The sequence below is a fragment of the Eleutherodactylus coqui genome, chromosome 2 (assembly GCF_035609145.1).
Source record: "Eleutherodactylus coqui strain aEleCoq1 chromosome 2, aEleCoq1.hap1, whole genome shotgun sequence".
Taxonomy (NCBI): Eukaryota; Metazoa; Chordata; class Amphibia; order Anura; family Eleutherodactylidae; genus Eleutherodactylus; species Eleutherodactylus coqui.
Window position 1 is genome coordinate 72,782,049 of NC_089838.1, and position 20,604 is coordinate 72,802,652.

At 39.6% G+C, this 20,604-nt stretch overlaps 1 protein-coding gene across 8 annotated transcripts in view; it reads right to left on the minus strand.

Annotated features, from left to right (window-relative positions):
• Positions 1–20,604, minus strand: part of TENM2 (teneurin transmembrane protein 2) — a 1,550,877-nt gene that overhangs the window by 423,523 nt on the left and 1,106,750 nt on the right. For all 8 annotated transcript variants that reach the window (XM_066591118.1, XM_066591117.1, XM_066591116.1 and 5 more), the window contains one exon: positions 11,359–11,597. In XM_066591118.1, the coding sequence (XP_066447215.1) occupies positions 11,359–11,597 (239 nt within the window). The remainder of the gene's footprint in view (positions 1–11,358; positions 11,598–20,604) is intronic.

Here is a 20,604-nt window from a genome sequence, read left to right on the forward strand (position 1 = left end):
GTGTTGCGAGTTCACAATAATTGATTTACTGTTTTTCCTGACAGATTCATTCCTACCTTCCAGGTTGTTTTATAGCATGGGGAATTCGAGAGGTTTAATTTGAACATATACTTTTTTCTACAGCATCTGTTCTTGTTGTTTGTGTCTTCTCCTTATCTGCACACTATGTGCTATGCAAAATATTTCATTGTCAGTTAAGCTGGACCCTTAGACTTCCATCCTCTTTAGAAGTGGCCCTTCTCCATTTACTGTGCTTCATTGGGCGAGTTGTCATTGCCTGCTTCACTTTTTTCCTTCCCTTTTCCACAATGATTAGGTATATTTCTTTGAATGTCAAGGGTCTCAATTCCAATATTAAGAGACGCCTGGCGCTTAATGAACTCAGAGCTATTAAAGCAGCCATAGCCTTCCTTCAAGATACTCACTTTAACCCATAATGCTCTTTTAACGTTGCCCTTCGATATTATCCCACTGTTTACTCAGCAGTCCGAGAGAGAAAGAAAGCAGGGGTGGCTATACTTCTGGCCATATATTGCCCTCTCCATGCTTCTTCAAACCTTATTAATTTTCATCGCTGAGATGATATTTTGAAAGGCATCCTATATGAATCCCTCATTATGTTATGCAATGTTTAAGGCCCTAACACGTACAAACTTTAATTTCTCAAGATGGTTCTCAATAAGGTCCCCGGGCTGCCACCCATGCCCCTTCTCCTGGGTGGTGATTTTAATATGGTTTTCTCATTCTCTATGGATTGGATGTCTCTTAAATGTCAGTATATACCTCCCTCTAAAGGTATATACTCTAGGGAGTATCACAAACCAATTCAGAGACACTCCCTCTATGACCTATGGTGGATTAACCATGCTTCAAAAAAAACAACATTTTCATTCTTTTCACCTACTCATGGTGCCTATACAAAGATTGATTACTTCACTTAAAGGCAGAAATATGTACCATGACTTTGTCAGATCATTCTCCAGTGATTGCAACTCTTCCATAAGGAGCTTTAGGGTAATTTGAAGTTTTATTTTTGTGTCCAAAATGGGTACTGTTGCCTCTAAAGCCATTCTATGGAAGGCACATAAGGCCAATTCACAGCAGCCACTACATAGCAATAGGCATTAGACTTAAAAGGGATGTGGCTCTCAAAACTCAAGGATTGACTGATCTGCAGCAATTAGAATTAGCTATGGTCAATATCCCTTCCCATACCAGTTGATTGAGGTTCCTGCCCAACTGAAATATTTAGTGTTGTGAAAGGTCAATAAGCTCCTACTCTATGCACACATTACAATGAGAAAGGGGACAAACCCATACTCTTCTAGCTAAGCAACTCAGAGACCAAGGCAGGACTACCTAGCTGACAAAGCTCCCAGGATGCTTTCCCTTTTCAACTCTTTTTAGAGGGGTGTCCGATACCAGCCTGCTTGCTACATTTTTTATTACATTAGTACCCAAACCAGGGACCAGTTGGTTAGATTGTAAAAAACTATCGTCCTATCCCTCTCCTTAACTCTGACTTGAAAATATTTAAAAAGTTACTATGTGGCTCAATTATTGGTTTCCTATCTCATCCACAAGGATCTAGTGGATTTTTTTCCCTGTAGGCAGGGTGCAGATAATACCAGGAGGGTGACTGACTTGATAAATATCATTAATTGATCAAATATGCTTGCTCTTCTTCTGAGTCTAGAAGCTGAGAAGGCATTTGATCACTTAAGATGGCTATTTATGTTTAGAACCCTACAGGCCTTTGCATTTGCAGGCCCATTCCTTACGGGTATCAGGGACCTCCACTCTTCCCTGTCAGCAACTGCTAAGCTTCCTCATGCTACCTCACGAGATCCAGATTAAAAATTGAACGTGGCACAGATGCCCTTTGTCCCTTATCCTTCTTGCTCTGCGTATTTAGCCTCTAGCAGCTGCTGTTCGGTCTCAACAGACATTACATGTATAATGTCTGTTTTTAGGACTAACCAAAACCTAAACGTTGTGGTCACTTTTGCATTGAAATGTTTTTTAATGTTTATCTGCTTCCTAAATTCAAAATGAGTAACTTTCTAAATAGTCACACGACCAGATTTGAATTGCCAGTTCCGCAATTCGGCTACTGCACAGACTTTCCGTGGTAAAACACGGGCATGGAAAGGTATGCATTATCGAATTTTCCTTTACACTCGTGGATATAAATTGTGTGTTCCACAAGCAGAAGAAAAATCTCAGCAAGCTTTATTTTACTGCAGAATCCATGCGGACAGCCTCCATAGATGTCAATGGAGGCGTCCAACCCGCAGTCCATACGAAATTAAGTGGTGGCACAGGAAATACAAACAAACAAAAAAAATCTGTACTGTGCATGACCATCTGAGAGCCTCTGTGGTCATCTGCAATTAAGTGAGGTACGCTGTGTCACTAGGCGGGTTACAGCCGGAATACACTGCGGGCTTCCCGCATGTGGAATCCAACTTGGCCGTGTGAGGCCGGCCTTAGAAACTAGAGCACATGTGTCAAACTCTCCAGGCTGGAGGGGGAATTACATACTCCCCAGTATCAATATCTGTCAGCACAAGTGAGAAGAGATCCCTTACATTCCTGTAGAAGAAGTCGTCAGTACAATAATGAAGCTGTGCTGATACATGGGAGCTAGTGAAGGCAGCAACATCCTGGAGATACAGAACTCACATTGAGCATGTAATAATGGGAAGGACAGGGCCATGGAAGAGACATTTGAACTCGGAGCAGGTTGCAAACTGACCCGGGGGGTCTGAAAATTAATGAAAGAATAAAAATTGTGGCCTGAAACTTAGTGCAACCTTTTAAAATTATGGTAATGAAATATTTTTTTCAACATTGGGTGGGCGGGGGTGTTAAAAGGCTAAACTGGATGAACATGTGCTTTTTTAGAGCCTTACTATATTGATATGTTGCATCTCAAAGGTATCTATAGCCTATAAGCGTGCAGGAGGGAGATTCTAAGTGAGAAATAAGCAGCAGCATGCTGCACGGTAATTGATTATTTTTAGATGGCAGAAAAGTGGTTTTGCAGGGAAAGTTCGGCTTTAAATGAAAGAACAGGGCTCTCTAAAGGCAATTCTATTTTAAGATGCGTAAATTGTATAACGCTACTGCATAACCGTATATAATGTTATATAAAGCATAATTTCACTCTTTTCATATAAAACAATTAAGCATTTACAATTATATAAAGGCATGTACACACCAGGCGTGAAGGATTTCAAGACATTAGATCATTAGAAATAAAGTTGCTTCAAAAGCGTCAGGATATTGCAATTGCATTCAAATAAAAATGCTAATTAGAGTCTTGAATTGTACTCAGAAAAATATATGGTGCACAATTTATTATGATATAAATAAAAAATAATTTGCATAAAATATTGCTGAACACCTATTCCCAAGGAATGCAGCAGCCTCTTATCAAGGCTTCATTATTATGCCTCCACAAAAAGCTTACAGTACTTTACTGCCAGAAAACCGACAGGAGAACATCAGGGTTGTAATGATAAAGGCTAAAGAGTGGCAAAATTACAGCACGAAAAGTAACACCATAGCGGAGGCTACTCCAAAATATTTCACACTGAAGGCAATAAATAATCAGTTGCAGGAGGGACCCTGTGAGATACTTCAATAGTTCCGAGTATAACTAGCAGCCAAAGAGCTCAAGCACACAACCGTATCATGTCCCCAACCTCCAATGTGTACGTACCCATAATACAACAGCCAAAGCCTTCTATGGGGCCACACTCTTCCTCAATAGGTCTTTAATTTTATACAGAAGCATGCTCCATCTCATGCCATATTCCAGGGGTATTCACAGAAGCACCATATGGAGTGTTCAGAAAGCTATATTTCTCTATAAGGCTCCATGCACATGGCCCTGCCGTATGCATTATGTCTAACTGCCTTTCTTGAATGTGGTCAGGAGAAATGCAGAAAACAGTGAGCTCTGTACATTATGCAGTGGCCCAATGTGGTAAAACAGGTACAGCTAATTTAAGTGAATGGGAGGCTGTGCCTGCAATATCACACTTGGCCACTGCACAACATATAGCACTATCTGCTTCCCGTTCCATGCAGGGTGACAGTGGTCCAGTGAACAGCTGATTAGGTGGGGTCCTGGGCGGCCGATCTCTGACACTCAGCTAATCATGGCCAATATTTAAGAACTGGGAAAGCCCTTTAATTAGTATTTTGTTGTATAGCATCTGCCACATGACCAACATGCATTGTAGATTAGTAAAAGAAACAACCCAGCAGCCATGCATTAGTTAACTCCACTGGTCACTGCACAATCTTGCGTTTTGGTGCATGGGCTTTAATGTGCAGTAATCACCCAAGAGTAATGGTAGCAGTTACTATTACTAAATATAAGATGAAGACAACTTGGCATGACATGCTCTCCCAGCATTGATCCGTCTAGATGTATCTGTTCCATGCAATCCCATGAATTTACAGTTGCACACATAGCTGATTTACTATCACCTACGCTTCGCGGCGGACGAGCTCTATGAATGGAGCAATAATGGCAATCATAAAAGAAGGTAAATGGAATATTTAAGCAGATGATGGATTGTGAATGGTTTTGATAGCCTACCCATATGCATAATGCATTATATACAGGCATGGCTTGTTGCTATAAATTTAGCTTGTCACTACTTTTAACTTCCTTAATAAAGACCTGAAAGCATCGATGATCACAAGTGCCCATGAGTTTTAAATAGTAAAGTGGGCACCACCATCATATAAATACTGGCCAAGCTTATTGGCTGGAGCAGCTAAAAGATTCATGATTATATTCAGACATGATACAGCTATTCCAAGAGGTTTTTATAGATGGGAGCTAACAAAGGCCCCTTGCAAACAATGCATGACATTGTGGTAAGCACATCTAATAACATGTGAGTCAAATACTATTATTATAGTACTATTACATGGGCTTACCACTATTTAATGCATTGTTTGTAAGGGACCTATACTTCTCATCTTTGCGTTTTCAGAACTACCAATAAATCTTATTATTTGTATAGCGCCAACTCATTCCACAGTGCTTACTTGAATACGTTGGAATAAGTTGGCACCACCAACTTACTGGAATAAGTTGGCACCTCCAAGACAATGGAATAACCCCCAGCAAGCTGGGTACTCATTTTACCGACCTTGGAAGGATGGAAGGATTAGTCAACCTTAAGCTAGCTACCAGAACCATGCCGGGATTGAATTCGCAACCTTCAGGTCGTGAGCGAGAGCTTAGGACTGCATTTCTACTGCCTTAGCATTCTGAGCTACATGGGACTCTATAATACCTCTATAATACTTGTACAAGAGTATTTAATATCCCAAATATATCTGCAAACAAAGCATTCCCATATGAAGTTCAGAGTCTATAGAAAGAAAGAGGACAATTCCTCTAAGCGCTCCAATTAAAGCGTTACCTTTTACATCTGAAGCACCTCTTAGACAAAAAAGTGATGCCACGAGTAACGCAACAGCAATGTAGGCTTTCGATTTTCTACCATGCCATTACTCTAATACAATATAGGCCAGAGGTACACAACATAAAGAGCAATCTAGTGACAAGCTCCGCCAAGAATAGAACTTAAACTTAGATTTATCCACAGAAGAAAAACATTTAGTCATTGCGACAAACCTATTTTTGTTGTTACCCTTGGCCGTCCTTAATGTCTTTGAAAAATAATCCCACTTCCAAGACTTTCTAAGGCAAAAAAAATGTTATTCGAACTCCACGGAGACTAATGTAATTAAAGAACATAAATGCGGGAAGATTTAATGACTGATAATTTGCGGATGAAAGCATGTGAAATTTATTGTAGGTTCCCAGTTGTTCAGGAGAAATATCATTGCATTTGATTTCTTTAAAAGGAACGTTATTACGATTTCAGGCAAAGTTTGGGAGTAATTTAAAACAAATTGATTGTCATGTATATGGTGTATACGGAGAGTTTATTTGTGATGCTACAGCTACTTTTGAAGCATTGATTTACCATAGCTTTTACTGAAAGATAAAAGTCACTTTAACTCTAAAAAATAAAATGAATGTGCGCAATTTGTAGGAAGTAGTAAAAATGGTATTACCTTTCCAGTACATTGTAATAAAAAGATAGCGATGATTACGATGCTGAGCAGGACAAGTAGTTAGTATAGATACAACATGGCGGGGAGGGCAATTTATGAAACTGGTAGGAGTACAACATGCCGCATGCTATTACAAGCAGTTGGGTGTTTTATAGTCAGTAGCAGAATCGGATATTTAGACTGAGCTGATGTAGCCTATTTTTAGTGGATGCCAAAATATATTAGTGCTTAATATATAAGATGCATCCTTACAGAATCCCACTGATTTATAGTGGGGTGGTCGGGTTTGCGTAGCGGTTTGACTACTTTAAATAGCAAGAATACAGCTGCTGACTGCTATATTCAAAACCTTGTCAGATTGGCAACTCTGCCACCCAATAGGCAACTACCATAAGAGGGAGCCAAAGGGCTGTCTGTGGGCAGATCATAAACCAATCACTGTTCTAGACCAAGAGTTGCTGCTGTGTGCTAGCTAATGAGAAGCCCTGAAGTTGAGAGTGCTGCAAAATGCCTGTGTGCAGTGGCAGAAACTAGCCTTCATTCATCTCCTGCACAAATGCTGGGACTGTGCTGCAGGGAGAGAACCAGCTAATGATCAGCGCTGGAGCAGAGACAGATGCGTGTTGAAGCAACAATCCAAGACTAGATCAGGCCTTCTACTGAAGGATCAATTACCACACTAAATCAACATGAGCTTAACCTTTAGCAGGCCAAACTTCTTTTTACAAAACGTGGCCAGATTGGTTTTATAAAAGTGGTAAAATTTAAGCCACTAAACATAATTGAAAAGTAATGACCCCATCTGGTAATATTGGCATGTAAAAGGTAAAGGCCCTTTTACACACACCGGTAATCTTTCAAGCAACTGAAAGATTGTAAGATTTAGCAATCTATTTGCATGAAGTGTTAATGGACATTAATACTTCATCATCTTCATTTGCATGTAAATTCCCTCATTAGCTAAAGTAAACTTTGTAGTAGCTGAACTAGTTGTTTGCACAGGTGGGTCTATGTTTATGCGAGGGGTTATCTGGCAGGCAGGATTCCAAATGTCTTCTATGGGCAGAGTAAACAATGTACCTATTGTGTACGCAAGACATACACAATGAGTAGATGGTTTGTCATCAAGCCGCTCAAAATACTGAATGATTTCATTCAAATGGAGCGAATTTTGAACGGCCTGATGATTATTTTTATGCCGGCTAAAAATCAGCTCTAAACGACAAGTAAATGAACACGACTGCTGGCGTTTACATGTAATGATTATCATTCACTTCTGGCCGTTTGAACAAATTTTGAGCGATAATCATTGCGTGTAAAAGGGCCTTTATTTAAGCCTTTAGCATAGTTAAAAGTTTCAATCATGTCCTCACTTTCCCTTATCTTCAAGGTTAATAAATTAAGTTCTTTAAGACTTTCCTGATAAGTTTTGTTCTTGAGACCGTTCACTATTATTTCTCACTTCCTGCTGAAGCAGTCATGAGGTCCTATAAAGGGGAAATGTGACCACTGCTGCTAACCACTGCTCTAAGTAAGCCAGTGATTTTCTGAAGAGGTCACAAGTCCCTGGTGGCATTGCTGAATCGCTGCAGAAGAACGTGAAGACCAACGAGGGAATGAACTCCAGCAGAACTGGAGGGGTGATTGATCAGATGAGGTGAGCTTGGCTTCCTTTATGTTTTACAACCGGAGATGGTTAATATTTTTTTCTCCCTGGTTAAACCCTTTAAGCAGATGAAACCAGAATTTGCTGCTCCAATTACTGGTACAAAAGTGTAAATTTTCATAATTTGTATTTGTTAATTTTGTCTGTTTTGAGTAACTCTAAACCTGTTCGTTTTGGTGTTCAAATGAATGTATTTATTGGAATTTTTCAGGTTCCACTGGCTTTTCACTTTTTTCCCTTCATTGGCTGCCCCTAGGGTTTAACACATGCCAAGTGTGATAATGCTCAGAGTCTTCTAGTAAGCAATCAAACATGTACAATGATCATTTGGCTTGGCTGACCTGCCCCAGTTTGACAGATCTACATGTTATACACAGCTGTAAAACCATGAAAAACAGTTGTGACATTTCTTCTAGAGAAATACCCTACATAGCATGTAAAGGAGAAGTGCCGATTATGTCTCTCTTACTGTAGTCACCATGCAAATCCATTAAATAAACTGAGAATCACACCAGATGACATTGCATTGCTTTGTATTTGGTGTATGCTGCAATACCACTGATCCGGTCAATAGACAGACTGCATACTTTCTCAGTGATGAAAGTGAAGAATTTTCAATTTTCATGTTTCTGTTTTTAAGCTTTTGATTTATGTTAAGGTATTGCACATTGAGCATTGGCATAATCAAGATATATAGCTTTGGAAATTTTCATCCGTAGCCGTAATAGAAGAAGTCTTACTGGGCTCTGCGTTCTACTGGGAAAAGTCAGGTGCTTATGGAAAGTGTGGATGGATAATTGCTCTCATTTTCAACTAAATACCAATGAAAATGTAAAATATTGTTTAAAAAGCTAGCGTGCCCTAATAGAGATTTCTGATCAGCATCTCGTACTAAGAATCTTCTTCGATTACTGCCCGACGTAAAGGGAAGAGTCGTATTTTATTAATCATAAGAAGTATAGTCATGCATGCTATATTAGATAGAGCTACACCTAGGTTCAAGGATTTCTACTTTTATGTAGTGTGGTATTCGATGACATTTATGGGTCCATATGGATACACTTTAATGTTATTGAATGTTCAAAACATATTTCATGGTTTCCGGAGCTAACATACCCTTGTCCACCAGGCCTGTGCTGTCACAGACTTTTTATGAGCCTACTGGCTTATGACAGATGGACAGAAGCAGCAGTTTAAAATGATCATATTTCCTTCTCAAGCACAAGATGATATTTTTTTAGATACTATCAAAATATTCCGTACAGATACTTTCACTATATTTTAGTTGTTCAAAGTGACCTTATGCAGAATAATAAAAAAAAATTCCACTTGACCTATCAGCATATGCGCTCCTCTACTTAATTTTAATTTAGAGACATACTGCACATCAGGTTTGTTGCAATAAAAATGATGAACTGGGAATCTATCCTGAAACATACTTGGCAATGGTTTTATATGTACAGTGGTATCTGGACACTATCGCTGTTTCGTGTATAGCAGATGACAACCACAAGACAATCGATCAACAGAATATATTGCTTGAAAGCTTACATCACCACCTCATGTGTGCCCTCTGTGAATTCTTGCAAAATAACTGAAATTATATTCTCAGTCAAACCCCTTCCACAAGGGGCTGTGGTCTCTAAGTAGGAAGGTGTAGTCATATAACAATACTAAAAGTAATAGTTTAAAATCCCACGTTCAATTTGCATATACTGGAAGGGTAAACTTTATTCAAAACACTTACAGATATGTGAACTAATATAAAAATGATTATAAGAGAAAGATGGAGCCACAGAAAAAGGTGGAATCTCAAAACTAGAGTTGGACTGGAGCATCTCTTGGTTGTTTGGCGTTTTTTTGATATGTAGTTTATCTCAGTCTCATCTATCTATCAGCTCATGTCCAGACAGCATTAGGAGATAAACAAGGACTGCGCTTTGCCAAAAAAATCCAGAGACTGCAGACAAAAAAGTAGGGAAATAACTTGGGTGTGACTGGAATGCCCGATGAGGACAAACTGACACCCATGGCCTTGGATAGCCTTGAATTAACAGTCAGTTCGCAGATTGTAAACCCTGTCCAGCAGATAAACATCCACAATGGGAGAGCGCTTGGGTTGCTCCACAAAGATCCTAAATGGCTTCGGTCATATTGGTAGTGCAGAAAAAAGAAAAAGTGTATCTATTCAAGCGCTCAAAGGTGTAGGTGGAATAAAGAGAAAACTAAAATGTCAACTTATTCCACAGGGAAGTAGTGAAACTTACTCAACTCCCTACATCCGGGATGGCTCATCAAACATTAATATTTATTTGTTCAATGTAGAAGCTGTAGGGGCCAGTCAGGAAAACCCAAATGTATTCCATGGGTAGGTACAGAGAAAGGTATGATGCGTTTCGTTGCAAGGCTTTCACCTTCTTTGGACCCAAAGAAGGTGCCAAAATGAACCAAAGGAGGTGCAAGTCTTGTATCAAAATGGACTGCACCTGTTTCTTTATCTTCCTTATGTAATAAATTTGGGGTCTCCTGACTGGTATCTACAGCTTCTGCTTTGGATAAATGGATATTGATATCTGATGAGCCATCCTGAATGTAGGGGGATTGAGCAAGTTTCACCATTTCCTTGTTGGGTACGTTCGGATGTTCATCATCTCATTCACTTCAGTTTTATGTTTATTCCTCCTACACCTTTGAGCCCTTCAATATATACGCTTTTTTTCTTTTTTCTGGACTATCTTTAGGAGATAACTTTTGACATTCTACAACCTTCCGTCCAGGTCTTTCATTCTGTAATAAGTTCTTGGTTATTCTTCATTGTAAAAACGGAGAAAAGTATGAACTGTGGAATCTGTACTCTGTAATCTGGGAGTACAGAACATGAATATCCAGCAACATCTCTGTATTCTTCCCGGCCATTCCTGAAGGGGCTGCATCCCCGAAACGCGTTAGTTGTGCTGGATATTATTTAATTAATAAAAAGGAAATTGGGGTTAATCCTTTTGCTTTTATGAGCTTTACATTACAAGGCTTGTGCCCACAAGTCCATTATTTTCTCCTTTTTACAATTAAGCATGTCTATGCCCCATTACCTATGGTGACCGTTAATGGACTGGCAGCACCCTAATAACTATTCTACAAAAAACTATTCTGAATATTAGGATCACATCCCTAATAGGAGTCGCTCCACCCTTCTGTTCTCTTGGTTATTCTTACGTCTTTCTTCTGTACATTAATTTTTCTCTTAGTGGACACAACATTGTGTTGTCTAACAGAGTTCTACAATAGTTATAGGCAGTGAAAAACTATGAACAAAAAGTTAGCTATTTTTTTTCATCCTGCATTATGAGGGAGCTACTACAGAAATCATTCTTGTGTTTAAGGCAAATATTTTGATCACTGATGCTGACTTTCTGAGTGATCTACTATGATGAATTAATGGCCATCATTGTAACGAGGGACCCATCTTCCATGTTTGCGTTATGCTGTATCCAACAAACATATGACCAAAGAGAACTTACTGCAACTAATACATAATCTCAACCACGGTAGAACCTAATAAAAGACATGACAGGACTTACCAATGAAGTAAGCCAGTAAAATAGCAAGGAGGATGGCCGCGGCTATAGCCGATAACGCCGCACATTTCCAGCTGCAATACTTAGAAGGTTTCTTCAGCTTGAAGGCATTTCTGGAGAAGGTGTTTCGGGGTAGAAGCCTCGGAGGAGGAGTGTAAACTGTTCCTGATGTCAGGGGATATCCAGGAGAAGAGCTGCTGAATAAAGGAGTTGTTCCAGATGATGTCTTGAATAAGAAGTGCCTGGAAAGAATAAGGAGACGACGTTATAAAACAGCCGATTGACATATATAATTTGCTATCATAAGGTTAAGAATTGGCAGCAAGGATGTCACAGCGATACACGCCACAATTTGCAAACGTTACTTATTCTTCTTGAAGGAAAATTCCCTTAATACAATCAGCAATACTCTAGTCAAATATTCATGCAAGTGTAAATGACCACGGATATGTTTAGCTGCAAGCAGAATTGACGGATAATATTGCATTTGTTAACAAAGCTTATTATTTATATAGCGACACTGATACCATTTAATATGAGAAATCAAGGCATCTGGAGAACAAAGCATTCAGGTACAGGCTTCTATTAAAGCCAAACTATGTGCCGATATGTGCACAAATCGACCTCGTTCGTAGCATAGTCGTGCAGATTTTGGTGTGGAATGTACTGTCACATGCCGTGCGGAATGTGGAAAATGATGCCCATGTGAAAAGTCTTTTAGGGATTTACATGTGCAGAGTATTTTTGCAGGACGTATCTAAAAGCTCACCCAAAGGCGCCTTCACACTGACGCGAAAATTGCGTAAGATTTGTGTGTTGCGAGACGCACAAATATGAAACCCAATCTTTTGAATGGGTTGATTTACATTTGCGATTTTTCCTGCACGACACCGTGATGCCATGCAGGAAACACATCGCAGCATGTCTGTTCTTTCTGCGTGTTCGCCCATTGTTTTCATTGGGGCCGGTGGCAATGGAAGAACTCTATAATCCTCTGCCGTGGCTGTGACAGCCGAAGTGGGGGATTACTTCAACCTCACAGTAATGTGAGGCTGTTGCATCCATGAGGCTTTCACATGGATGACGAGGGCGATATCGGGCTGTGCATGTATGCATGTGTATTTTTGTGCTGAATTTTCTTTAGGTGTGTCTTGCAGAAATATTCTGCACCTGTGAAAGGTCCCTTAGGGTAAGCTCTCACGGCGCAAATTTACCACGGATTTGACACAGAGTCTGCATCTGATCCAGGGCAATAAAGTGTCTTAAGTATTTGAATGGGATTTGTAGACTATACAACGCAGATTTTTTTTCTATTCACGGATTTGAAATCCACGCACAGGGAAAAAAAAGTGTCACTTTTGGCCATGGCTGGGAATTCTGCAAGGGATTTTGCCGATAGACAAGTGCTAAATCTGCCTGCAGATCTGTGACAACTAGAGGAGCAAATCCATGGCAGAACTATATGGCTTAGCAAACTCCATTGAGAAAAATCTGACATGGATTCCGCCATGTAAACATAACCTTAGGGAGCGCATTAGGTCTACAGATTGAATATTATAGTTGGGGAACCTGTTTCAGATTTTGCACCGGGGAATCATCAGCTTTGAGTTTTTCCTCTGCAAGGTGTCCAAGAGGTTTTCCAGGCTTTAAAAAAAATTTAAGTAAGTAACAAATACTGGCCCTTCTTTAAATTCCATGTCCAGTGTTCTGCCATTAGTTTTTGATTAATTTCCTGACGTGCTTTCTGTGGCCACTGATTGACTAGTGGTCATATGCTAACATGACTAGTCACTGCTTCAAGTAGGTAAACAGAGTCTGTAGGTAACCCCTGCTCTGGCAGCATTGGAGTAGGATGTGATTTAAAAGGGCAATAGCGGATTTCTTAGGGCCTGTTCACATCAGCATTGGAGGTTCTATTTGGAACCACCATTACTGCAGTCCATTAAAAAACAGGACAAATTAGGGAACATGCTACACAGTTTCATCCTGTAAAATGCCGGAAATGTCGCTGGAAACCGAACAGATCCCATTACAGTCGATGGCGTCTGTTTCATGCCATGCGGTTCTGTCATATGACAGTTACATTTAGCCATTGGGTTGTCTTCCTGCTCCCATAATAGGACTGGAGAACAAAATCCATTGTGATAGTGGGAACTAGCCCTAACTTACGTTATTTCTTTTGCAACATTTTTTAAAGCCCCCTTCAAATTGGAACTTAACGACCGATTAAGGCTGGATTATAGACACTCAAGATTTGTTATTTCACCTTCAGTATATATAATCTAGCATATAACTGAAGGTGTACTATGCTATTTATACCTTTTAAAATCAGTTGTCCGTATTTGGATAACCCCTTTTTCTAGGAAAGTTCCAATGCTGCGACCTCAAGTGATTGGCTGTAAATTCATCTGGAAACTTGGAAGAAGGTGTCCAACTCCCCTGTCAGACCATTTGATGGGCTGTCTGCATAATGCATGAACATGCCGGGTTCTAACGTGCAAGAGGGACTCCTTACAGCTACTCAACTCCGGCAGAGGATGGCTTTCAATGGGAGACTACCCGCTCTTAACAATTCAAAATTCCTTAATAGGATATCTGACTATTGGATATCTAACTCAGACAACCCCTTTACAGTAGTTTCCTAACATTCTGTCTGCTTTCCAAGTCTCACGGAGTATTAATGCAGTAGATACAAGAAGTAATAAACGGCTATTTCATTTTAATGATTCAACTGAATTATCCTGATCCTGGACATTTTTTCCTTTGTAGATGAGAAACCCTTTAATAAAGGCTGATAATGTTCCTTCTATAAAACAGATGGCAGATGAATCTTTTCTGAAACAAGACTATTCTAGTAGCTGAGTGTTACATTTGCATAAGTATGTAATGTTGTGCTAGTAAATGACAGATATTATTACCAGATAATATTTTTATACAATAACTGTGGAAACCATTAAGCCTTTAAAATAACGTCTTATCCACAAACAAATGTGTTCAAAAATATGCAGCAGATCTCGAGATGAGACATCTTTAAATATTTAACGCATCCATACATGGAACAAATGCTGTCAGTCATTTATAGGGGAAATGTGTATTTTCACAGTAAATTTCCCATTGAAAACTCTGGAATAGGAGACTCGGTATTCTAATTTAGGGTGAAGTTGTCACTTTCGAAGGAAAAACAGAAACATCTTTAATTTCTCCAAGGAACCTTTAAAGATTTCTAACCATGTACGGTAAAGCAGTGTTTGACATGTTAATAGCTAAAGTCTTTAGTGCTTTTGGAAGCCAGTCAATCAGCCAAGGATGCTGAGTAGAGTATATGTTCGTGAGCATGTGTAGGCTGTCATGAAAACATTTAGTTGTATTACTTTATCTTTTATTGTCTACGGGTTTGTGACAACTAAAGCCAACACTTATTATAGCACTGACTAGAATATTCTACAGGCAAAGAATGGAGGACGAGCTTCATATGGGTAAAGAGGCGTTCCACACAAAATGTAAATGTGGCTATATATGAGTAAATCTGAAGTTTTTTAATTATTCAAAAAGTAGATTTTGGCATTTTTTTATGATGCCATTGTTAAGTGATATTAGGTTTTGCTTATATGCCCTATCATTTTACAAGACCTTCTAGAAAGTCAGACATTGACTTTGGCCAGCTGCACACGACCAGATCCCATAGCGGAATCCGACCCTGCCGGTGACCCCTCCATACCTGTTTTCTTATCTGTTCTGCCGATGGACCAGCCGGTGAGCCATAGGACATATGCAGTAGAGATTTTCCCACGCCATCACTAGGTGATGATGCAGTATCTACGACCTGTCCGCAATGTTAATTGCGGACGGGCCGCGGGTCGGACGGTTTCCATTGACTTCAATGGGAGGTGTCTGTGCGGAAACCATATGAAAATAGAATATGCTGTGATTTTACCACCGCGAGCGGAAAATCACAATTGATTTCTGCTCATATACAAGGAAAAGCACTTTTCCATAGCATGCTATGGACGGTATTTGCTACACAATCCGGTGGCAGCCCCGGATACTGCAATGCAAATATGCCTGTGTGCAGCCAGCCCTCTAGGGATGGGTGAAAAATGGATAAAAGAGTGGACCCAACCGTCTGTTTTCAAAAAATGCCCCATGGGGGTGTAGTAATCTACTGACAGAAGAATATATTAAAAATAATCCATCACTGAAAATGCGGCCAAACCAGAGCTATGTCATGATTCTTAGAGAAAGACGTGATGTCATGAATGAACAAAGGAGGAAAAGAATGCTGGTATGGAGGGCAAACTTCCACATCTAAAAAGCTCCAAAGACAAGATGAATTACCCTGACTTCTCTTTTTATTAAAGTGCTAGCTGCATGACCAAAAGAGAGCGCATGTTCCCACGAGTGTCTTACTGAACACAGCTGCAAGTACAAGAAGGATAAGCCTTGAGGAAATCCCAGGATTGTGGCTCCAACTTTGAAGAGTTTTCAAGATGAGTGTTTCTTCCAGAATTTACTGAGGAAGAGGCTCCTACCTCAAAACACATTTTGTTTGCTGGATTCTTTATTAAAAAGAGAAGTCAAGTTAATTCATCGTATCTTTTGAGTCTTTTCTACATAGAAGGTAGCGCTGCCTACCAGCATTCTTCTCCTCCTTTGCTTATTGACTTGTGGGTAAGCAGCCTTCTAATTGGCAGAGTTGCAGAGTCATTGTACCATCTTTACGTTGCATAGTTCGTAACATTAGGAAATGCAACAGAAACTGCAGTCAAAGTTTACCTGTTTTTGATTTACTAATTCTTTTTTACTTTTTTCAGTCATTATTTTTGCAAAATCTACAACAGAAAGTGGTGCCACATTAGTTGTCACCTTTTGAATTACCTTCTCAAAAACTGATGATAAAACTTTTTCTTCTAGAGTGTTCAATCATTAACAAACTGACAGTTTTACCATCAGTTTTGAGAAAGCCAATTCAGAAGGTGACAGTCCAGTAGAACTTTCTATTGTCACTTTTGTAAAAATGTTATCTTTGAAGTGACAGTTTAAAAGTTTGCACCTTTTGAGTGAGATTTATCAATATGGTTGTAGAATGCAGCAATTTATAAGAAACAGGAAAAATGTATCAAAATGGAGTGCTCAAAATGATAGATTGGAAACATCTCCTTTCTCTTCATCAACTCATGGCTGCCACATGTATGTCAATATTTTGCACAAAAACGTTGCATGTCGTTGATACGTTTGTCTCAGTTTTCTACTCGCCTTACACATACATGCCCCTTTTTCTAGACAGAGTTCAAAACTGTTTAGGTCTATGCAAAAAGCGTGTAAAACTTTTAATGAAAAGGGCATGGTAATATACTTAGGTTGTGGTGAGGCACCATATGATTTCTATAGGAGTTCTAGTTCGGTTATCTAAAAATGGTCCCTTAATTCAGCTAATGTCTGCCATTTTACTCATTCCACGCTTGTTTAGGTCTTTAGCGGAGTTCTTCAATGTTTTAGCATTGTAAAGAAAACAAAAGCTCCTTCCAAAATGTGTAGTTTAGAAAGGAGCCACGTTCCTATCCCCACCAGCACTGCTGCCTTCTCACTCTGCTGGCTTAGACATGTCTCCCCATGGAACTAATCTATAATCACATAGGCCGAAGTTAACTTCGGTGCAGGATTAACAAGGTAGCATTTTATTGCTTTGCTCTTCTGTGGCATAATACAGCCAACGACTTGTACAAAACAATGAATTAATTGGGCTTTGTAACATTTCAACCGCTTAATTATAACATATTAATTGGAAAATACCTTTAACCTTTTAAATATTAGGACTGCGGTAACTATGCCGTCTCCTGGGTCTGCTACTCTTAGAGTGAGCTATCAGGACAAGCTGATGATGGCAATCATTGTTTACTACCATTCAAAATATAAACTTTTGTCCCAATACCCCAAAGTATAGACGGAGTAGACTGCAGTAGATGTTGGGTAGCAAATGTAAAACGTCAAAATACTGTGTGGAACATTTGATAAAGTCATTAGACATCATATAAGGTATAAAGATGACAATATAAAGACAACTTGTTAGTACAGACTGGAAGAAAAACGGAATTACGTGCTTCACATGACAAAGCATAGAAGATAGCACGTAAAATACGGTCATAAACGGAAATCTGAGTTACCACACAAGTTTGTATATGTGCCCTAAGGAATTGGAAATTTCATAATTGCCCCTGCGCCCTTTTCCCGTAATCTGTTTTGTTTTCCTTCAGCATCGTTCAGAAATGCCGATGGAAACTCACCAGAATTGACCACACGCTTTCCTAGGGGAGCAGCTTTGGCACCAGTTGTGAATCCAGGAAACATAGGGAGGAATAAACATAAATTTGTGTGCAAGTCCCACTTACGCAAAAATTTACGACTTTTCTGCTTTTAGCACAGCCCAACCGAACTTTGAAAAGAAAAAAAGTGGGCGGGGGTGGCCACGGCATGTCAAATTCACCATAATTTCTGCCAGAAACTTGTGTAAAATATTGAGCAAATCTATCATTTGCAGTATAATCTATATTTTTTTTTCCTGCCATAGATTTCAGAAAGTGGCGCACTGCCAGCCCAAGATGTGGCAAATGTAAATAAGAGGCTCGTGCCTCTTATTACATTTGACACATCTTACTCTATCATCACTTAACCAGGATTGGCATATTAAACACCGGTCTTCGATAAAAGTACCCTAAAGTGTTTTTCTGTCTGGTTAGGGGCAGGCAAATGCATAAAGTGAAGAAAACAAATCATTAATTATGTGCTTCTCAGGTACAAAACTACTGGTTGGACACAACTGATATGTGCACACGACAATACTGGGAATTAAATAAAACCAAATTATATTGCTAGGCCCACTAATAATTGTCAAGAAACAGCGTGTATGTGTCAAGTGTGTGCCTAGATGCTGAATCACATGTGGACACAAATAAGAAATAACATCTAGCTTTGCATGCAATCCTAAAATGAATGTCAAGCTTTTAATACATTATTATTTTAGGTTCCATATTCTGTGCTAATTGATGTCATTATAGATTTCTATATGGGGGCATCTCTATTTTACTATATGAAAAAAAGGTTTGGTACCATGTTAGCCAGTAGAGTAAAGATTAGCCCATCAAAGTGGGTGATATGCTGTAAGCTCACTATAACATCATGTATTTTTGTTGGCGATTAAAAGGTATCATATCTGCAAGATTACTTGGTTTCTCTTACTGAGAACAATCACTCTCTATTTTACAATTACACTGTTCCTATTGCCCTGCACAGACATAGAGTCAAATGATAAAATACTAGCAGCCATCAATGGGGGGAAGCATAGATGATTAGAACTAGAGATGAGCGAGTATACTCGCTAAAGGCAATTGCTCGAGCGAGCATTGCCTTTAGCGAGTACCTGCCCGTTCGAGACTGCAGGTTCGGGTGCCGGAGCGGGGGAGCGGTGAGTAGCGGCTGTCAGCAGGAGGGAGAGGGGGGAGACAGGGAGAGAGAGACCTCCCCTGCATTCCTCCCAGCTCTCCCCCACAGCTCCCTGCCCGCCAGCGGCACCCAAACCTTCAGTCTCGAGCGGGCAGGTACTTGCTAAAGGCAATGCTCGCTCGAGCAATTGCCTTTAGCGAGTATACTCGCTCATCTCTAATTAGAACATATGTTCTAGCATCAAACCGAAGTAGGTTCCTTCCTTTTCAGGGCAATGGAAGCTTGCATGGATGTGAACAGCTGTGATGCTCACACGGTCATTCAGATATTATAGCACAACCTAGGCTGGAAACCAGCTCAAGAGTCTAATGAATTAGTCCACATTGTTTTCAACTACATATAAGACCTACTCCTCATCTACACATTTCATTACATAATTAACAATACATATCTTACTATTTCCATGTTAACTTATTAGGCCACCATGATAGAAATGTGCACCACGGATCGACTTAAAACATAAAACTATGATGACATACAACCACAAAAAAATCCCGTTCTTTCCTTACGCATTGCTTTATTATTTAATAATCTAAAAAAAATGCAAAACCCTGTAGATGCAATAACTAGTATTGGCCCAATATATCAAATTATCATATTATTTAATCCACACAGTCACTGCCTTTACAAAAAGCTGGAACTGAAGTTTATGTTCGGCGAACCCCACCCAAAAGACTAAAAAGTGACCCTAAAATGATACCAGGGGAAACCTCAACATAACTCGAGAAAACAAGCCCTCACACAGCTCAGTCGATAGAAAAAGAAAAAAAAGTCATAGCTCTCAGAATATGGGCACATGAGAAAAATATGAAATAAATTCAGTATTCCCTAAAGGGAGTCTGTCAGCTTGAACATATTGTCTAAACAGAAAGCATCTAGTTATGGTGAAGGAGCTGAGCAGATTGATATATAGTTTTATGGGAAAAGATTTGGTAGAACTTGTATTATATTCATTTAAATCTTTGGTCATTCTGAGCTAAACAGTCCAATGGGCGGAGCTATCAGTGATTGGCAGCTATATGTGAATGACATTGCATATAGAGGTAGCTGTCAATCACTGATAGGACCGCCCATTGGACTGTTCAGCTCAGAATAAGCAGAGGTTTAAATGAATAAAATACAAGTTCTTCTGAATCATTTCCCATAACATATCAACCAGCTCCTCCTGCTTCATAACATGCTGCCTGCAGTTTGAACACCATGTTCGAGCCGATATATTCTCTTAAATAAAAATAACCTGCAAGATAAATTTAACATGGCATTAAGGGTACATGCACATGGGTGTTAAAAAAGTTGTGCCCCAGGTTCTCTATCACAACTCGGATTGGACAGCACATGGACATCCCCTCCATGTGCTGTGCAGTGTGTGGGAAACCACACATTGCCATGAACTATTTTTGACCGATAATAGTCTTTTTTGTTTTTAATTTGGACTATTTATGTGTATATTACCATTCAAAAAATGGCTGCTATTACTGTCAAATCTTTGGACTGATTTTTTGGTTCCAAATTTGGATGGAAAAAAAGGTCATCTGCATCAGAAGCGTAACTTGAAGCTTGCGGGCCCCGATGCAAAATCTGTAATAGGGCCCCCAACTATAATGCTTTATTCATACTACTAGGCCTACTATATGGGGAAGATTGGCCCCCTAAGTGTCCTGGGCGTGGGAGCAACTGCATCCCCTACAGGTGCGCCCCTGTACATGTACCCTTATATTGCTCTGGGAATGACCAAAAAATTGCAGACTTGCT